Here is a 14,819-nt window from a genome sequence, read left to right as displayed (position 1 = left end):
CATTTAGGGAAATTATAGAGATCTGGGAGGACGCTTTTCATGCTTAAGTACCCTATCACAGAATATTCACTGGTACTGCTGTCAGAACACTGTGTGGGTCAAACTCAAGAAAAACAATCTTGTATATTATTCTATCTCAGAACAACTAGAATATCATTTTACCAGTGTTTACATTATATCCAAATAAATAAGGAACATTAGCAAAATAGCATAGCCCCTCAAGATTTCTAAGTACTTAGAACTTACTTTAAACATGGGACATTGTCACGAAGTCCATCAGATGAACTGCTACTAGTTGATGGATGAGTCTGAGGAGGAATAGGTTGAGGATTGGAACCTCCCACAGGTGTTGGCAATGGTGGAACTTGTTCAAGCTCAGGTGAGTCCACATCATTTATCTCATATAATAGTCGTATTTCAAGCATCTACAGCAAAACAGAAAAAAATAAAAAGCAATAGGCAATTTATGAATTCTGTATACTGGTTACATTATTTTTATTGATATACTTTTATATCACTTTAATTTCGCAAGACACCACCCCTTCCTCCCCTACCTAGAGACGTATCCTTTTGTTACAAAGAAAAAAGAAAAAAAAATTCAGTAAAACTAACAAGCATGTGATATTGTATGCCTACAAATACTTACCTCTGCAAAGGGAAAAAAGAAGTATTTTCTCATCTCTTCTTCAAGAACCTATATTTATTGTATTCTGTTTTGTAACTTATTTTGTTATTTCCACTTAGTTGCTTAACTTATTGTGCATAGTTTTACAGTTTATGCTTACTTCACTTTGTATTAATTCATGTAAGTCTTTCCATACCTCTCTGCATTTTTTCAGATTTATAATTTCTTACAATGCAGTAATATTCCATTACAATCAAGTATCACAATTTGTTTGGTAATTTCCTGATAAATGGGTATTTATTTCCAGGTCTACAAAAAGTATTGCTATAAATACTTTGGAGTGTATATGTGTACATGTGTACATTTTGTAGTGTGTATATATGTGTACATGTGTGTATGTAAAGCAATAATATTTGGAAATAAATCACTGATTGAGGAATGGCCAAACTGTAAATTCTGTACACATGAATATACTGAAGCATTATTGCACTTTAAGAAATCATAAATCAAAAGAATACAGAGAAACATGGAAAAACTTGTGAATTCATGTCAGAGTATAACAATATACATGCACACATATATATGGTTAAATGTGCACACACACTATACACAGCTATTTTGCCTGTTAATGGGATCTCTCTTTTTTTTTCTTTAAAATATAACTCCAAACTGCTATCCAGAAAGGACTACTGTCCCTTCAACACTGATTATTTTCACTTTTTTCAGTCATCTTTGCCAATTTGCTGAGTATGAAGTAGAATAGCAGAGTTGTTTTGATCTCCATACCTCTTATTGGACATTTGAAGAAATCTTTCATAAGACTGGTAAAGGGCTGTAATTCTTCTCCAGAAAGCCATTTGTACTTATTCTTTGTCATTTATTCACTAGGGGAGTAGCTCTTAGTCTTCTATATTTTTATCAGTTCCCTCTATACCTTGGTTACTGGACATTTATCAGAGATAACTGAGGCAAAGATTTTTTTAACAAGTTGTACTGATTTTGTGAAAAAGCTTTCCAATTTCACATAATTAACATGCGCTTTTTATTTTTTGTTATCTTTGGTTACAAATGATGTATCCATTTGGAGTTTATTGGGAGATAAGATGTGGATCTAAATCAAATTTCTACCAAACTGTTTTCCAATTATTCTAAAAGTTGGTGTATAATAGTAGTTCTCTGCCAAGTAATCTATTATACTCTTGGGTCCACTGTGTTACAGAGTCCAACTGCTTCTGATTCTTAGTTCAGATCTACCTTTGTGTTTGTCAGCTAGTAAGAAACATTTTTGATGACTGATGCTTTATACCATAATTTGATGTCCAGAAGTACTATTCTCCCTTCTTTCCTATTTTTCCTATAATTTCTCTGGTTATTCCATACTTTCTATTACTCTAAATGAATATTATTTTATTTTGTAACATTCATAAAATTTTCCCATTGGTAGTTTGACTGATATATCACCAAATTTACAAATCAATGCAGATACCCTTTGACCCAACAATATCACTTCTAGGTCTATATCCCAAAGAGATCATAAAAATGAGGAAAGAACCCACATGCACAAAAGTATTTATAGCAGCTCTTTCTGTGGTGGCCAAGATTGGAAATTGAGGGGATGACTATTAATTTGAGGAATGGTGAACAAGCTGTATGGTATATGAATGTAATGGAATACTATTGTTTCATAAGAAATGATGAGCAGGTAGACTTCAAAAAAGCCTGAAAAGACTTACATGAATTAATGCTAAGTGAAGTGAGCAGAACCAAGGGAACACTGTACACAGTAAGAGCAACCTTGTGCAATGACTAATTTTAATATACTTAGCTCTTCTCAGCAATGCAAGGATCTAAGACAACTCCAAAAGACTCATGATGGAAAATGCTATCCACATTCAGAAAAAGAACTATGGAGTCTGAATGCAGATCAAAGCATACTATTTGCTTTGTCTCTTTTTTTCCTTCTTTCTCGTGGTTTCTCCAATTGGTTTTAATTCCTCTTTACAATATGACTAATGGGAAATTATGTTAAATAAGATTGTATATGTATAGCCCATATCAGATTGAGTGCCATCTTGGAGAGAATGGAAAGAAGGGAGAAAATTTAGTGCTTTTTCTACTGTACATGCAAAATTTTGTCTTCTTTTTTTGCTTGTGTTTATGCTTGCAATTCTTTCAATTGTTTAATTATTAATAACATTTTAAAACTATGTCAAGTAACAGAAGAAAAGAAGTATACTCTTGTTTTATCCTTGTATTTATTGGCAAAGCTTCTGCTGCAAATAATGATAGCCTGATGCTTACAATAATAGCTATTTCCTTATTCACTGATATATTGCAAAGGTACACTGTGAAGGCAGACTTTAGGGATGCAAAAGATCATACTTAATCCTTATTCTTTTAAATGTAATCTATATGAAGTTAATATCAAACTCAGTGAATCATAAATTGTAAAAAAAAGACTTCAGAAGATTAAAAAAAGTTACTTAAAGATTTAAATCAAAGGTTCTTAACCTAGGAGTTATGAACTTTTTTTTAATAGTAGGCTAACTACATTCCATCAATCTGCTTTGTAATGTTTTGTATTTAATTTTATGCACTTAAATCATTATTTGGAGAAGGGGTCTACAGGTTTCATCAATCAGAATGTCAAAGAGGTCCATGAAACAAAAAAGATTAAGAATGCATGATTTAAACAATTCTTTGTAAAAGGTCTTAGAAAGGTGTTTAAGTATGCCTAAGTAACCCTCCACAAATAATAACTAACGTCAAACATTTGGGGAACAAAATTCTAGCATAAAGGTTTTAAATAGTTGATCAACTTGAAAAAAAGGCAGACACTGGAAACTTTACACAAATAAGGGCCTATTACCGGAATAACTTCTGTTGTCACTTCCTGTTTGCTGAACCGATAAATGATGACATGTGCTGAGACACCAGCAATGCACAGCATTCTACTTTCTGGACACCATGAAATTATCTGAATGGCATATGGATCTTCATCTACAATATCTGTATTTGGTCTGTCATCTTTATTTCTTGATTTTTCAAATACTTTAGATGTTTTTAGCTTATATAGTACTTGAAGTGTTACTAGAAAGAAAAGAAATGTTGTACAAATTAATATAATCAAATGTTTCAATATACATTATTCATTCAATTACTGTGTATCATTAATGATTTTTGGTTGTATGAACAACATTCATCTCAAATGGGTATTTTCTGTGCATGGTCCAAAGAGATAGGTATGGCTACATTAGTGATTACCAATACAAGAGGTTCTAATATCTTGAAAATTTCACTTATTTAAAACAGATGTAACAGAATGGAAAATTAAAACAACATATATACATTCTTTATTTTAGTAAACATCTATATATACAAGAAGATGGTCGTTTTAGTGTATAAAAAAATAAAGTTTCCATTACAGAAAAAAAATTCATTATTACCACTACATATTCCTAGACAGCAAAATATTCCACATTTATCTTGGGACTGTCCAATTATCAACTGGATCCCTAATGAATACCAATAAGTATACGTTAATTGTAAGAAGGAAGTACTGGAAGGCTCCTTTATATTAAATCTATTTGTAACTATATATGCAGAAAATTTGTGACCAAGTGACTGGGATTTGAAATTATTTAGAGTATTCCTATCAAGAAAAACAGCTTTTTTCCTCTCAAACATCTCTATATTGGAAGAAAAGAAAAGCAGAAGTAAGTGAAAGAATCTGCACTTTTTTTTTGAGATTGCCCTTCACTAATTAAGATACCCATAGGTACATTTAAAGAGAATCATCGAGTACATAAAGTGTTGGACTTTGTTTCAAAAGACCCAAGTTCAAATCTCTCTTCTGACATATAACTTTTGTGGCCAGGGGCCAGTCATTTAACTTATCTAAGTATTATGAAACAATTTAAGATTATACACAATGGATAGATTGTGATGTATTTAGATGGAATAAATTTGCAAACTATGATTTTTCACAAAGATGAAATCATAGTTTTTGCTGTACTAATATATTGACCTAGGTATACTGAATGTTTATTCAATTTTGAAAACATTTAAATCTAGGGCACTAAAACTAATCTCATTTAAAGTTTGCTAAAAAAAAGATTACTTTAAAGTATCTAGAATACTCATAATATGCAATTATAAAAAGAGAATGTACATGTATTTGACATATCAAATATAAATAATTTAAAACTGTCTAAATCACTTACTTGCAGAGGCATCCCAGAACTTGACAGACCCATCTGCATGCCTATGAAATTAAATATGAGGCAAGAATGTGGTAAAAACACAAGCAAAAATATCCATACATGTTTCTTTCTCAGTATAAATAACAGATGTCAGCTTTAAATTTCTCATGATAATTTTCTAATTTAAAAAAAAATGCTCTGACATGATGAAGAAAAAGATTAAAATTAATGTCAACGTAACATGCCCTTCAAAGTAATATCTTGGCATTGTACTACTGCTTACACAAAGATCACAAAGAAAAAGGACTGTTTGAGTTGGTCAAAATCATATTCACGTGAAGTTTATGGCTTTGGACAAATTAGAATCTTACTTACCCCGTGATGATAATTTCGGGGTAACTCTGAGTACCCAATCCCCAGTTACCTCCACTAATAGGCCACTCCTATAAGAAAAGAAATATTATTACATAAATGAATCACAAGGACTCATTTGGTTCAACTCCCAACCTTCATAAAAATATATTCAAATGCTAAAATAAATACAAAGTACCTTTTTGCTATAACCTTGGCGTTTCTGTCTGGCTCCAACAAAATAAAGTGCAGGGATAACATCAACAGGGCAATCAGCAAAATATTCACAGCAGGTAACAGGAGATTCATGTATACTTAAGGGGTAGGGATTTTCAAATATAGGATACCTTTAAAACAAGAAAAAAATTAAATTAAAAAATTTGAAACAAAAATTATTTAGCATTTGAAAACAAAATAAAAATGCAAATTATACTAAGTATGTTATTAGATTTGGAGCAGGGATAAGCCAAAAATCAAAATTTTGTCATAGCTATAAAGGTCATACAATCCTCAAAACAATCACACAACAATTTGAATGTGAAATATAAACAATTTAGGCTAAACTTTTATTCTATTTTTTAAATGTAACCTTATAAATCTAAGTAGATTTTACCATAGGTAAGCATTATTTAAATCACTGCCCTCTGAAATGTCAGACTTTTCCAACTATGTCCAAAAAAGGTTTTCAGAGAAGTATGAAACTAAATAAAAAGTATAACAATGCTTGAAAGGGCACATTTTTTTTTTCACTCATATCTCCTTGTGCTTTAGCCAATCTCAAATTTAACTAGAAAGATCAACGTTGGATAGTTTCCTAATCTGTAAAATGAAGGGGATGGAGCTATGTTCCCTTCCAACTCCAAGTCCTTTGAATTAAAAAAAAAGTATGGTTTTAAAGCATTTAGTATGTACAAATGGCTAAATAAATAATAATTTAGAGCTTTAAAGATCCTGAGGCAATGAGTTCTTCAAGAAGTAGAAAACCATTCCACTCATCAGTCATTTATGCATCCTAAATAAGATTTAGCACTTGATTAACCTAAACTTTTCTTAATAAAAAAGAAGGTAGATGGCTCCTTATAGATAAGACATAATATAAAATAAAAAGTTAACCTTGTACTCACAAGATAGTAAATAAAAATTATTTTATGATAGTTACTTCTTAAAGCTCTTTCTAATAGTAATATATTACAGAGTTCACAATTTAAAGAAAATAATGATTTTATACTTTTCAACTCATTTTAACCAATTAAAAAGCATTTATTAAGAACCTACTTTGTATTTGACATTGTGCTAAGTAATGGGTATACATAAAAACAAAAATGAAATTCTGATAGTGTTAAGTTCATTAACAAAATCTTCTTACAGACCTAATGTGAAAGAAGAACCACTTGGTTTCTCAATTGCTTAATTATTTAATTAAAATGAACTTTAAGATAATGTTAAGAAATTACTTAAGGATATATGATTACAGGACTATGTGAATCTTCTAATAATTTGATTTTTTTATTCTACAACAGCTATGATATTTTTTTGTACACTATTTAAGGTAGAACTCTGGAATCTATAAGAAAACTAAGTTGAGAAATAACAATTTTATTCACCAGAAAGAAGAAAGCTTCCGAGAAAGGGTATTTCTTAAACTCAAATAAAGAAAATAACTCAAAAACTGCTCAGCTGAAATCAGTTTCAAAGAATTGCAATACTGAATTCTATTGCAAATGAATCCTTTTGCTATCTTCAAAACTGCAAATCTTACCCATTTTGTGCAAGGTCTATAAGTACCAAATCCTTTTCCAGAAGGACAACCACAGCATATGGTTCTTGAAAATCTAAAATACCAAAACAAATTTTTTTTGAAAACAAAGAAAACAGAATGGAATTTAGAAATTTCATGATGACAATTTTAGCTGTCATTTGTTTCACTTTCCAAAAACTTTATCTAACATTCTGATTTCCCAATGACTTAAAGGTTCATATGTTATGAAGAAGATTTTGCTAATATAATGACTTTCGTAATATTTCAAATTCCTATGCCTACATTTTATCAAGAAAACCTAAGTTAAAATCTGAATATTTATAAACTTAATTATCACCATTTCAGTGTCATCGCTACAGAAGTGTTTATAGACAAAAAAAAATCAGAGATGATGTTTTTTTGCTTGTTATTGACATGTACATTAAACACTGAATGGGGATAATGACAACTTTGGCTATACAGACACTTCTAAATATGTCTGCATATAAACAGTTGTGTGTTTTCTTTGAAAACTTTTACCAAAACTTAAAAGTACAGTAACATAAATGAAGTTTATTAGTAAAACAAGTTAAAACTTTTACAAAACAGACTCTGTCCTCAAAGAATTTCATCTACTGTAAGGGCGATAACATATGTATTTATGTATACCTATATGTAACAGATATATTATACACATGTATATGTATAATACAAGATTACTGAGGAGAGTTATGGTATTAATGATTGGGAAGATCAAGGAAATCTTTTATTAAAAGGTGGTATTAGAGATGAGCCTTAAAGGAAGATTAAGAATTTGGAAGGTATAGATGAAGAGGTTAGTAAAGTAAAGATTCTTAGAACAAGTAGTTCACACTGGTGAGAAAACTGAGTTTTTGAAGGTAAGCGGAACAAAAAAACTTCAAAAAAGAGTCACATTGCAAAGGCCTTAAATGTTAGACTGAGCTCATCATTTTACTTGATGGCTCTGAGGAGGAACGAAAAGTTTTTGTTTCTAGCAGGGGAATGATATAGTTAGAACTGTGCCTTGGGATGAATTATTTTAGCAACTATGTGAAAGGCAGATTGGAGAAGGGGGGGAGGGAGGAGAGAGAAAAAGAGAGAGAGAGAGAGAACCTGGAAAAGGGGGATCAATTAGGATATTGTTATACTAATGCAGGCAAAAAGTGATAAGGACCTGAATTAAGGTGGTAGCTGAAAGGGGTGGAGTAGTTAAGGGAAGAGTTAAGGCTGACACCTTGTTATGGATTCAACTAGAATGACTGAGAAGATGGTAATGATCTCAAAAGTAAGTGAAAAGTTTGGAGCAAATTTGCAGGGAAAGACAATGAATTCTGTTTTAGATATGTTGACTGAGATGATGATGAAATATTCAGGTGGAATCTGAAAAGAAATGAGGACTGAATATTAACACACACATATAAAAAAGAGGAGTGGGTGGAAGGGAATTGGGGGAGAGAGAGACAGGAGGAAAGGGAGAGATTTTTAAAGAATTTATTAACCATAGAGTCAAGAGTATGACAGGAAAAAGTGAGATCTAGTGAGGAACAGGGCAAACAAAGAAGAATAGGAAAATTTAAGCTTCTCATAAGCATGCAAAATATATTTAGGATGAGTGAGGATGAGGGAGAAATGAATGATCAGAGATGAATTTGTCAACTCAAAAATCATACAAGTGACACACTTATGGGATGGTGAGATCTAAGGTATGATCAGTCCTATGGATGTTTCATATGGAATCAAGGTGAAAGTCATAGATCTTGAGAAAACTGGTCACTAGGAAAGTAAGGTGTCTGAAGTCCTCAAATATAAAGGTAGAAGTTGAGGTAGACAAGAGATCACAGTTGATTGAATCAACCAGAAAATTTCTTGTATAAAGAAGTGAGGGATCTCACCCTCAGAAAACTGATAAAGATGAGAAAAGATGAAAACAGCAAATGTAGGGTTTATAGAAAGAAAGCAACACTGTTGATGGAAAGCTGGTTCAATTATTTAGGAATTATGCCTAAACAGTGACAAAACTTACCTACCCTTTGACCCAGAAATCCAAATGCTAATAAGCATATAAGCCAAGGCAAATAAAGGTAGGTTTTATATACCAAATACCACCAATTTTTTTGTGCTTCTAAATATATGAAAATATAGTAGATAACCTTCAATTTGGAAATATCTGAACAAAATGTGACACAAGAAAGTAATGGTATATTAGTGCACTGTAAGAAATGGCAAATATGAAAAATCCAGGAAATCATGAATAGACATGTGAATTAATGAAAAAGAAGCATATACTGGAAAACAATATGTATGGTGTAGAAGCCATCTTGGCTTAAATATACTACAATTCTCATTTTCCTGTGACAGGGAGGTGATAAAACAATACCTCAATAACCCTCATTTCTCCCATGCCTTAAAACATATTGACTAGTTGCTAAAACTAGCCTCATCTAAATGAGCCTCAGGTAACCCTTGAGTTTATTTCCTTCCTCAGTCTATATTTTATGACAGGATGCTTAAATTCAGACACTCTGGAAATAACTGGACGTAGGATATACCCTGATTTCTACTAACACATAAAGCTTTTTCTTCATTTTAGTACTATAAGATGTTCTGATTCATTAAAGGGGTAGAAATAGCCTCATTCAGAAAACTGTTTTCCACAGTTAACCAAGTGTTAAAGAGAAACTTTCAACAAACTTTAACCACTAAATGGAAAAAGTGCTTTTAATTCTGCAATGATATTAACAAAACTTATCAAGTTTAAAAAAAGGAGACAATGATTGGCCTAGTGTATCACAGCTAAAAGGATCAGGACAGAACACTATAGATGATGGATTAAACCTAAAAGGAGAGGTTTCTGAGTCATAATGGAAGAAGAAGGATTTGGAAATGGCATTACAGAACAAAGAGCATGTCAATTCCTACCTGGCCTAGTGCAACACTAGACATGAGAGGAGAAGCCAGAACTGGAGAAAGTGGCCAAAGATGTAGTGTTTTCTGGAGAAGGCCAATTTGTCATGAATGCATGAAGATGGAAGGATGTGAAAAGAAAAGGCTTAGGATGGAGGGAAGTTTATTAATAATAGTGCAATGGTTTCCATAGCACACAACTGAAAACAAAAGCCAAGAAGAAAAAGGACTGGGAAAGGCAATAAAAATTAGAAGCTGTAACAACTGTATTCTTTCCCCAGAAAGGTTATCAAAAAGTAATATAAGTACAGTACAGTAAAGTACTCCTGTTCTTATCACACAGACCCCTGATCTAAAAGTCAGACACAACTGAACAAGAGGCAGCAAAGGTAGCACAGGTAGGACAGCACAGTGACTAGAGAGAGAGTCTTGGAATTCAAGTTCTGCATCTGACATATACTGGCTATATATGTCAGGGCAAATCACTTTACCTCTCAGTGCCCCAGGCAACTTTCTAAGATTACATATAATTGGCAAAATAGTTGGTGATCTGCATTCATTAAGGGAGTTTCTATGCCAATGAAATCAGATAAAATAAAGATTAAGGAATATTATACAGCTTACCATTTGGGTATGGTGTTTCACAGAGTGTAAGAAAATCAACAATTGAATAGTCCATTTCTAGCACAGCTGTGCTTTTCCCATGCATAACTGTTAAACAAGGTCTCCTTCCTACAGTATCATAGGACAAACCTCCTGAAAGAATAATAAAAGGCTCCCTGAAAATAAAAAAGAAACACTTATGGTTATGAAATATATGGATTGGGTTTCTCATACATTACTGTCATTTGATAAAATTATCAAAAATAACTTTGTTAATGTATTATTATTTTGAAAAAATCTATATTAAATGTCATACAAAAAACAAAGTTTTTGAAAGGTTATCCATGATAAGAACAAATGATCTTTATATTTTTTAGTATGAGTTATCATTGTGCCCTCTCTCACCTTTCATTGTTTTTTTTCCTTCTCCTATATTTAATTTAAAAAGAACAAGTCCTAGAAATACACCCTTTGAAGTGTTGCTGAGGTTCATTCCCTTCCTGAGCCTCTCACTCTACTACCTCTACCTCAGTCAGACCCCAATTCATTACTAGGTCAAGAGCAACTGTCTCTGATTCCAGGCTCTTCTCTAAACCATAAACAATGTGGCTCTGTGAGCTTTCCTAAAACACATTGTTTATTATTCCTTAACTATATAACTCATAAAGTCTAAAACTTCCCAGTAAAGTTTTCAAAACCCACCATTATCTGGTCCATCACACCTATCAAACTATATTTTCAGTCACTCTTGAACTTGAACCTTTAACTCCAGACATGACAGTATGTTGCTATCTATCTTATTTCCATAATTTATGCTATTTTCAATACTAAAAATGCTCTCCTCTCTCATTTTTTTTAGCTATGTAAAACATATCCCTCCCTTGAAAGTTCAAAGCTATACCTTTTGCATAAAGGCTTGCCTGACTCGCCAAACCCTCAACAATTTTTCCCTTTTCTTAAATTCTTAGAATTGACATCATTAAATAACAGTCTGGCATATTATCCTATATATCCTATAATTTGTTCCAAGAATCTGAGTCATGTTTCACTAAAATAGACTATATAGTCCCATTTTTTAGCTTCTCTTACATCTCTTAAGAGTACTTGGTACATAGAGTAGGTGATAAATAAATATTTGTTAATCCAAGAACAGAGCTAAAGGAAGTATGTTTCTTATTTTCTATCAGATTTCTATCCTTCACATTGAGCTGCTAGATCTAATAACTTATTACTGGCCAAAGAGTATGCACTTAATATGCTTAGTACACCATGCTAGATAGAATCTCAAAGATAAATAACACAAAGTTCCTGTTCTCAAGTAGTTTATGCTATATGTGCACAGATAAATAATATAAAAAAGAATATAAGGTTTTTTTTAATTTTAAAAATTAAATCCTAGCAATCAAAAAGATGAACTACTCCAAAGTCAGGGGAACAATAATTAATAATGTCATCACATAACAGCTTTGAGTTAGTATTTTTCCAGAACTCCCCCAGAAGGTTCCCACTATGGATCCAAACCCCAACTCAAATGACCCTATTCTGAAGGAGGAGGAACAACTGTTTGGCTTTATCTGACCTGTAGTTTATAAAGATTCCATATCAATATCTCTATGATCTCGAGTTCCACAATTATCTTTAATACTAAAGCTTACTTTATCTTGATTACATAAGTAATATGAGGTCACAGGTCCTGACTTCTCTATAGCACTCCAAAAAGTCAAGCTCATTGTACACATTCAATAAGTCTAACCTATGGGAAATAGCATGGCTAGGGTTCCACTGGTGAATACAAGGCAAGGTTTCCCTTTGCTCCTTAGGTTCCATGTAAGTAAAGGGATGTCTGGTTAATTTTTATTTTGCAATAACAAATGTATGGCTGAGCTGGTGGGGCTAGAAGAGTATCAGGGAGCATTGTGGAGAGACAATAATCTACTAAAAATTTTTCTGATTGATTAGGGAAAGAAAACTTTCAGTGCCACATAGTTCTTTTAAAAATACTCCTGAGCAAAATCAAAGCTACCAACAGTCATATGAAAAAATGCCCTAAATCACTATTAATTAGAGAAATGCAAACTAAAGTAACTCTGAGGTACTACCTCAAAACTACAGATTGGCAAAAATGACAGAGGCCAGAGAGGACATGGAAAATTAAGTACACTAATGCATGATTAATGGAGTTGGGAACTGATTCAACCATTCTGGAGAATAGGGAACTATGACCAAAGGGACATAAAACTGTATATACTCTTTGATTCATCAATACTACTAAATCTATATTTCAAAGAGATGCAACTAAATAAAAGGACCTATTTGTATAAAAATATTTATAGCAGCTCTTTTTGTGGTGGCAAAGAATTGGAAATTGAAGGGATACTTAACAATTGGAGAATGATTGAACAAGCTGTGTTATATGATTGTGATGGAATACTACTGTACTATAAGAAATGATGAGTAGAATGGCTTCAGAAAAATCTGGGCAGGGTCATATGAATTGATATAAAGTGAGTAAGCAGAACCAGGAGAACATTGTGTACAGTAACTGCAACTGTAATGACAATCAACTATGAAAGGTTTAAAATCACTACATTTCTCCAGCACAATTCCCAGGGACCCCTGATGAAAAATGCTATCCATCTCCAGAGAGAGAATTGAAGAACTCTTGATGGCAGATTGAAGCATACTTGTTTCACTTTTTTTTTCTCTTGGTGTATTTTCTTGGGGTTTTTTTATAATATGGTTAATATGAAAATGTTTTGCATAACTTCACATGTATAATTGCCATAGAGTGTAGGTAGACTCAAAATTTCTAAAAAATAACTGATTTAAAAAATGCTTCTGACCCAACTTCCTAAATTCTTCCATTTGGAGGAAGAGGTAGGGTCAGTATCATATTAGCATCATGCACCATGATTTGAGTCAGTATCAAACCAGTACTGTGCTGTGAGTGAAAAAAATCTTTTGATGACTTGACTAATCTTTTCTGGAATGTTTGATCATCTTGGTTTTAAAATCTGTTTCTGTTTATTTGACTCTGATGCTATTCCTGACATGTTCTGATACAACAGGTACTCCTAAAACAATTGATATAAAAATGTTGTTAATTTGCTCAGCACAGAAATACAAGAATTACCCTTTTAGAAAACACTTATAATTCCTTTATGAAATATGGGAGGAAAAGAAGAGTTCTTCAACCCAGATAGTAGTTTATTATCTTGGGTAGTTAGCAAGGTTGGGAAGGGGAGGCTGGGATCAAGTCATGTTAAAAAGAATGGAAACCACAATTTTTACCAATTATATATGCTGTTCCTAGACAATATCTGAATGAAACTTAAACCAGAGCCCAGGGAAGTTTGTTATAAGACTGAGGAGCCTAAAAGAAACTAAACGGCTAATAAAGGATTAGAGAGGCAATATTGCAACTAGGCAATAAGAAATTTTCTAATCATGAATATTCCCTTTGAAAGGAGCATTGGGAGGTACTGCACAAGCTGAGGATAGATGAACAGATAGATACAGATATAAAGATATTTCCTCTATATACAAATGTATATGTGGATATCTATATATCTATCTCTATCTATCTAAAAGAAATTTTTAAAATAGAAAATAACAGTGTTATGGGAATCATTTCTACATCAGTTTTCTGATTAGTCAAGACTAACAATTTATTATAACAAAAATCAAAATCCGTAGCAAATCAGATTAAAAATAAGAAAATATGATGCTTAATTGAGGAAACTTGAATCTGACCTATTTTAGAAAACTAAAGATGTCAAAAATGAGAATGGGAATTTTCAAAAAAATGTATCTTCCTATTCTCCCTGAAGGTGCGACAGACTTGGATACAAGGGTTCAGGAGGATCTGTGGGAGCAGTTCTTACTTCTCTATTCTGTCTAGTAATAAAGCCCCCTTTCTCAGTACCTGCTCTCAATAGAGCAGTAAACAATTCTTTTCTTGTCAGTCTATTCTGACTTTGAATCTGTTGGCTATTTTATTCTTCTCTCTTGAGGAAATTTATCTTTTGCCCAGTCCCTGAAATCTTGTCCAGCACCTCCGAAAGAGGTGCCCTATTTCCCCAATTATTAGAATCAGAACTAGGTGCTTGTAAGCAAGAGGAGCTGTCTTTACTATTATATTCCTATGGGAAACTGCAAAAGGGGTATCATAGTCTGCATCTGTGTTTTCGATCATTATGGCAGTTTTCATTACCTCTTTCTTTAACTTTCTCAGACAGTCCCTAAGTAAACAGTAGGGTCTATCTCTACTAGGCCACACAGAATTAGTAGGATACTGCTTACAGCATCCTTCTGTAGCTAAAGCTAACAACTGAATAGTATTGTCACCTCCTTGCATATTGTAATCTCTAAAAGC

The 14,819-nt window shown here is 32.6% G+C and overlaps 1 protein-coding gene across 5 annotated transcripts in view; it reads right to left on the bottom strand.

Annotated features, from left to right (window-relative positions):
• Window positions 1-14,819, bottom strand: part of STXBP5 (syntaxin binding protein 5) — a 214,530-nt gene that overhangs the window by 81,082 nt on the left and 118,629 nt on the right. For all 5 annotated transcript variants that reach the window (XM_072643665.1, XM_072643662.1, XM_072643661.1 and 2 more), the window contains exons 10-16: window positions 10,466-10,620; window positions 6,938-7,010; window positions 5,378-5,525; window positions 5,203-5,270; window positions 4,849-4,889; window positions 3,495-3,715; window positions 247-425 (exon numbers count right to left, since the gene is read on the bottom strand). In XM_072643665.1, coding sequence (XP_072499766.1) covers window positions 247-425; window positions 3,495-3,715; window positions 4,849-4,889; window positions 5,203-5,270; window positions 5,378-5,525; window positions 6,938-7,010; window positions 10,466-10,620 — 885 coding nt within the window. The remainder of the gene's footprint in view (window positions 1-246; window positions 426-3,494; window positions 3,716-4,848; window positions 4,890-5,202; window positions 5,271-5,377; window positions 5,526-6,937; window positions 7,011-10,465; window positions 10,621-14,819) is intronic.

This window comes from Notamacropus eugenii, chromosome 2 (genome assembly GCF_028372415.1).
Source record: "Notamacropus eugenii isolate mMacEug1 chromosome 2, mMacEug1.pri_v2, whole genome shotgun sequence".
Classification (NCBI taxonomy): Eukaryota; Metazoa; Chordata; class Mammalia; order Diprotodontia; family Macropodidae; genus Notamacropus; species Notamacropus eugenii.
This window is presented reverse-complemented; position numbering and strand designations above follow the sequence as displayed.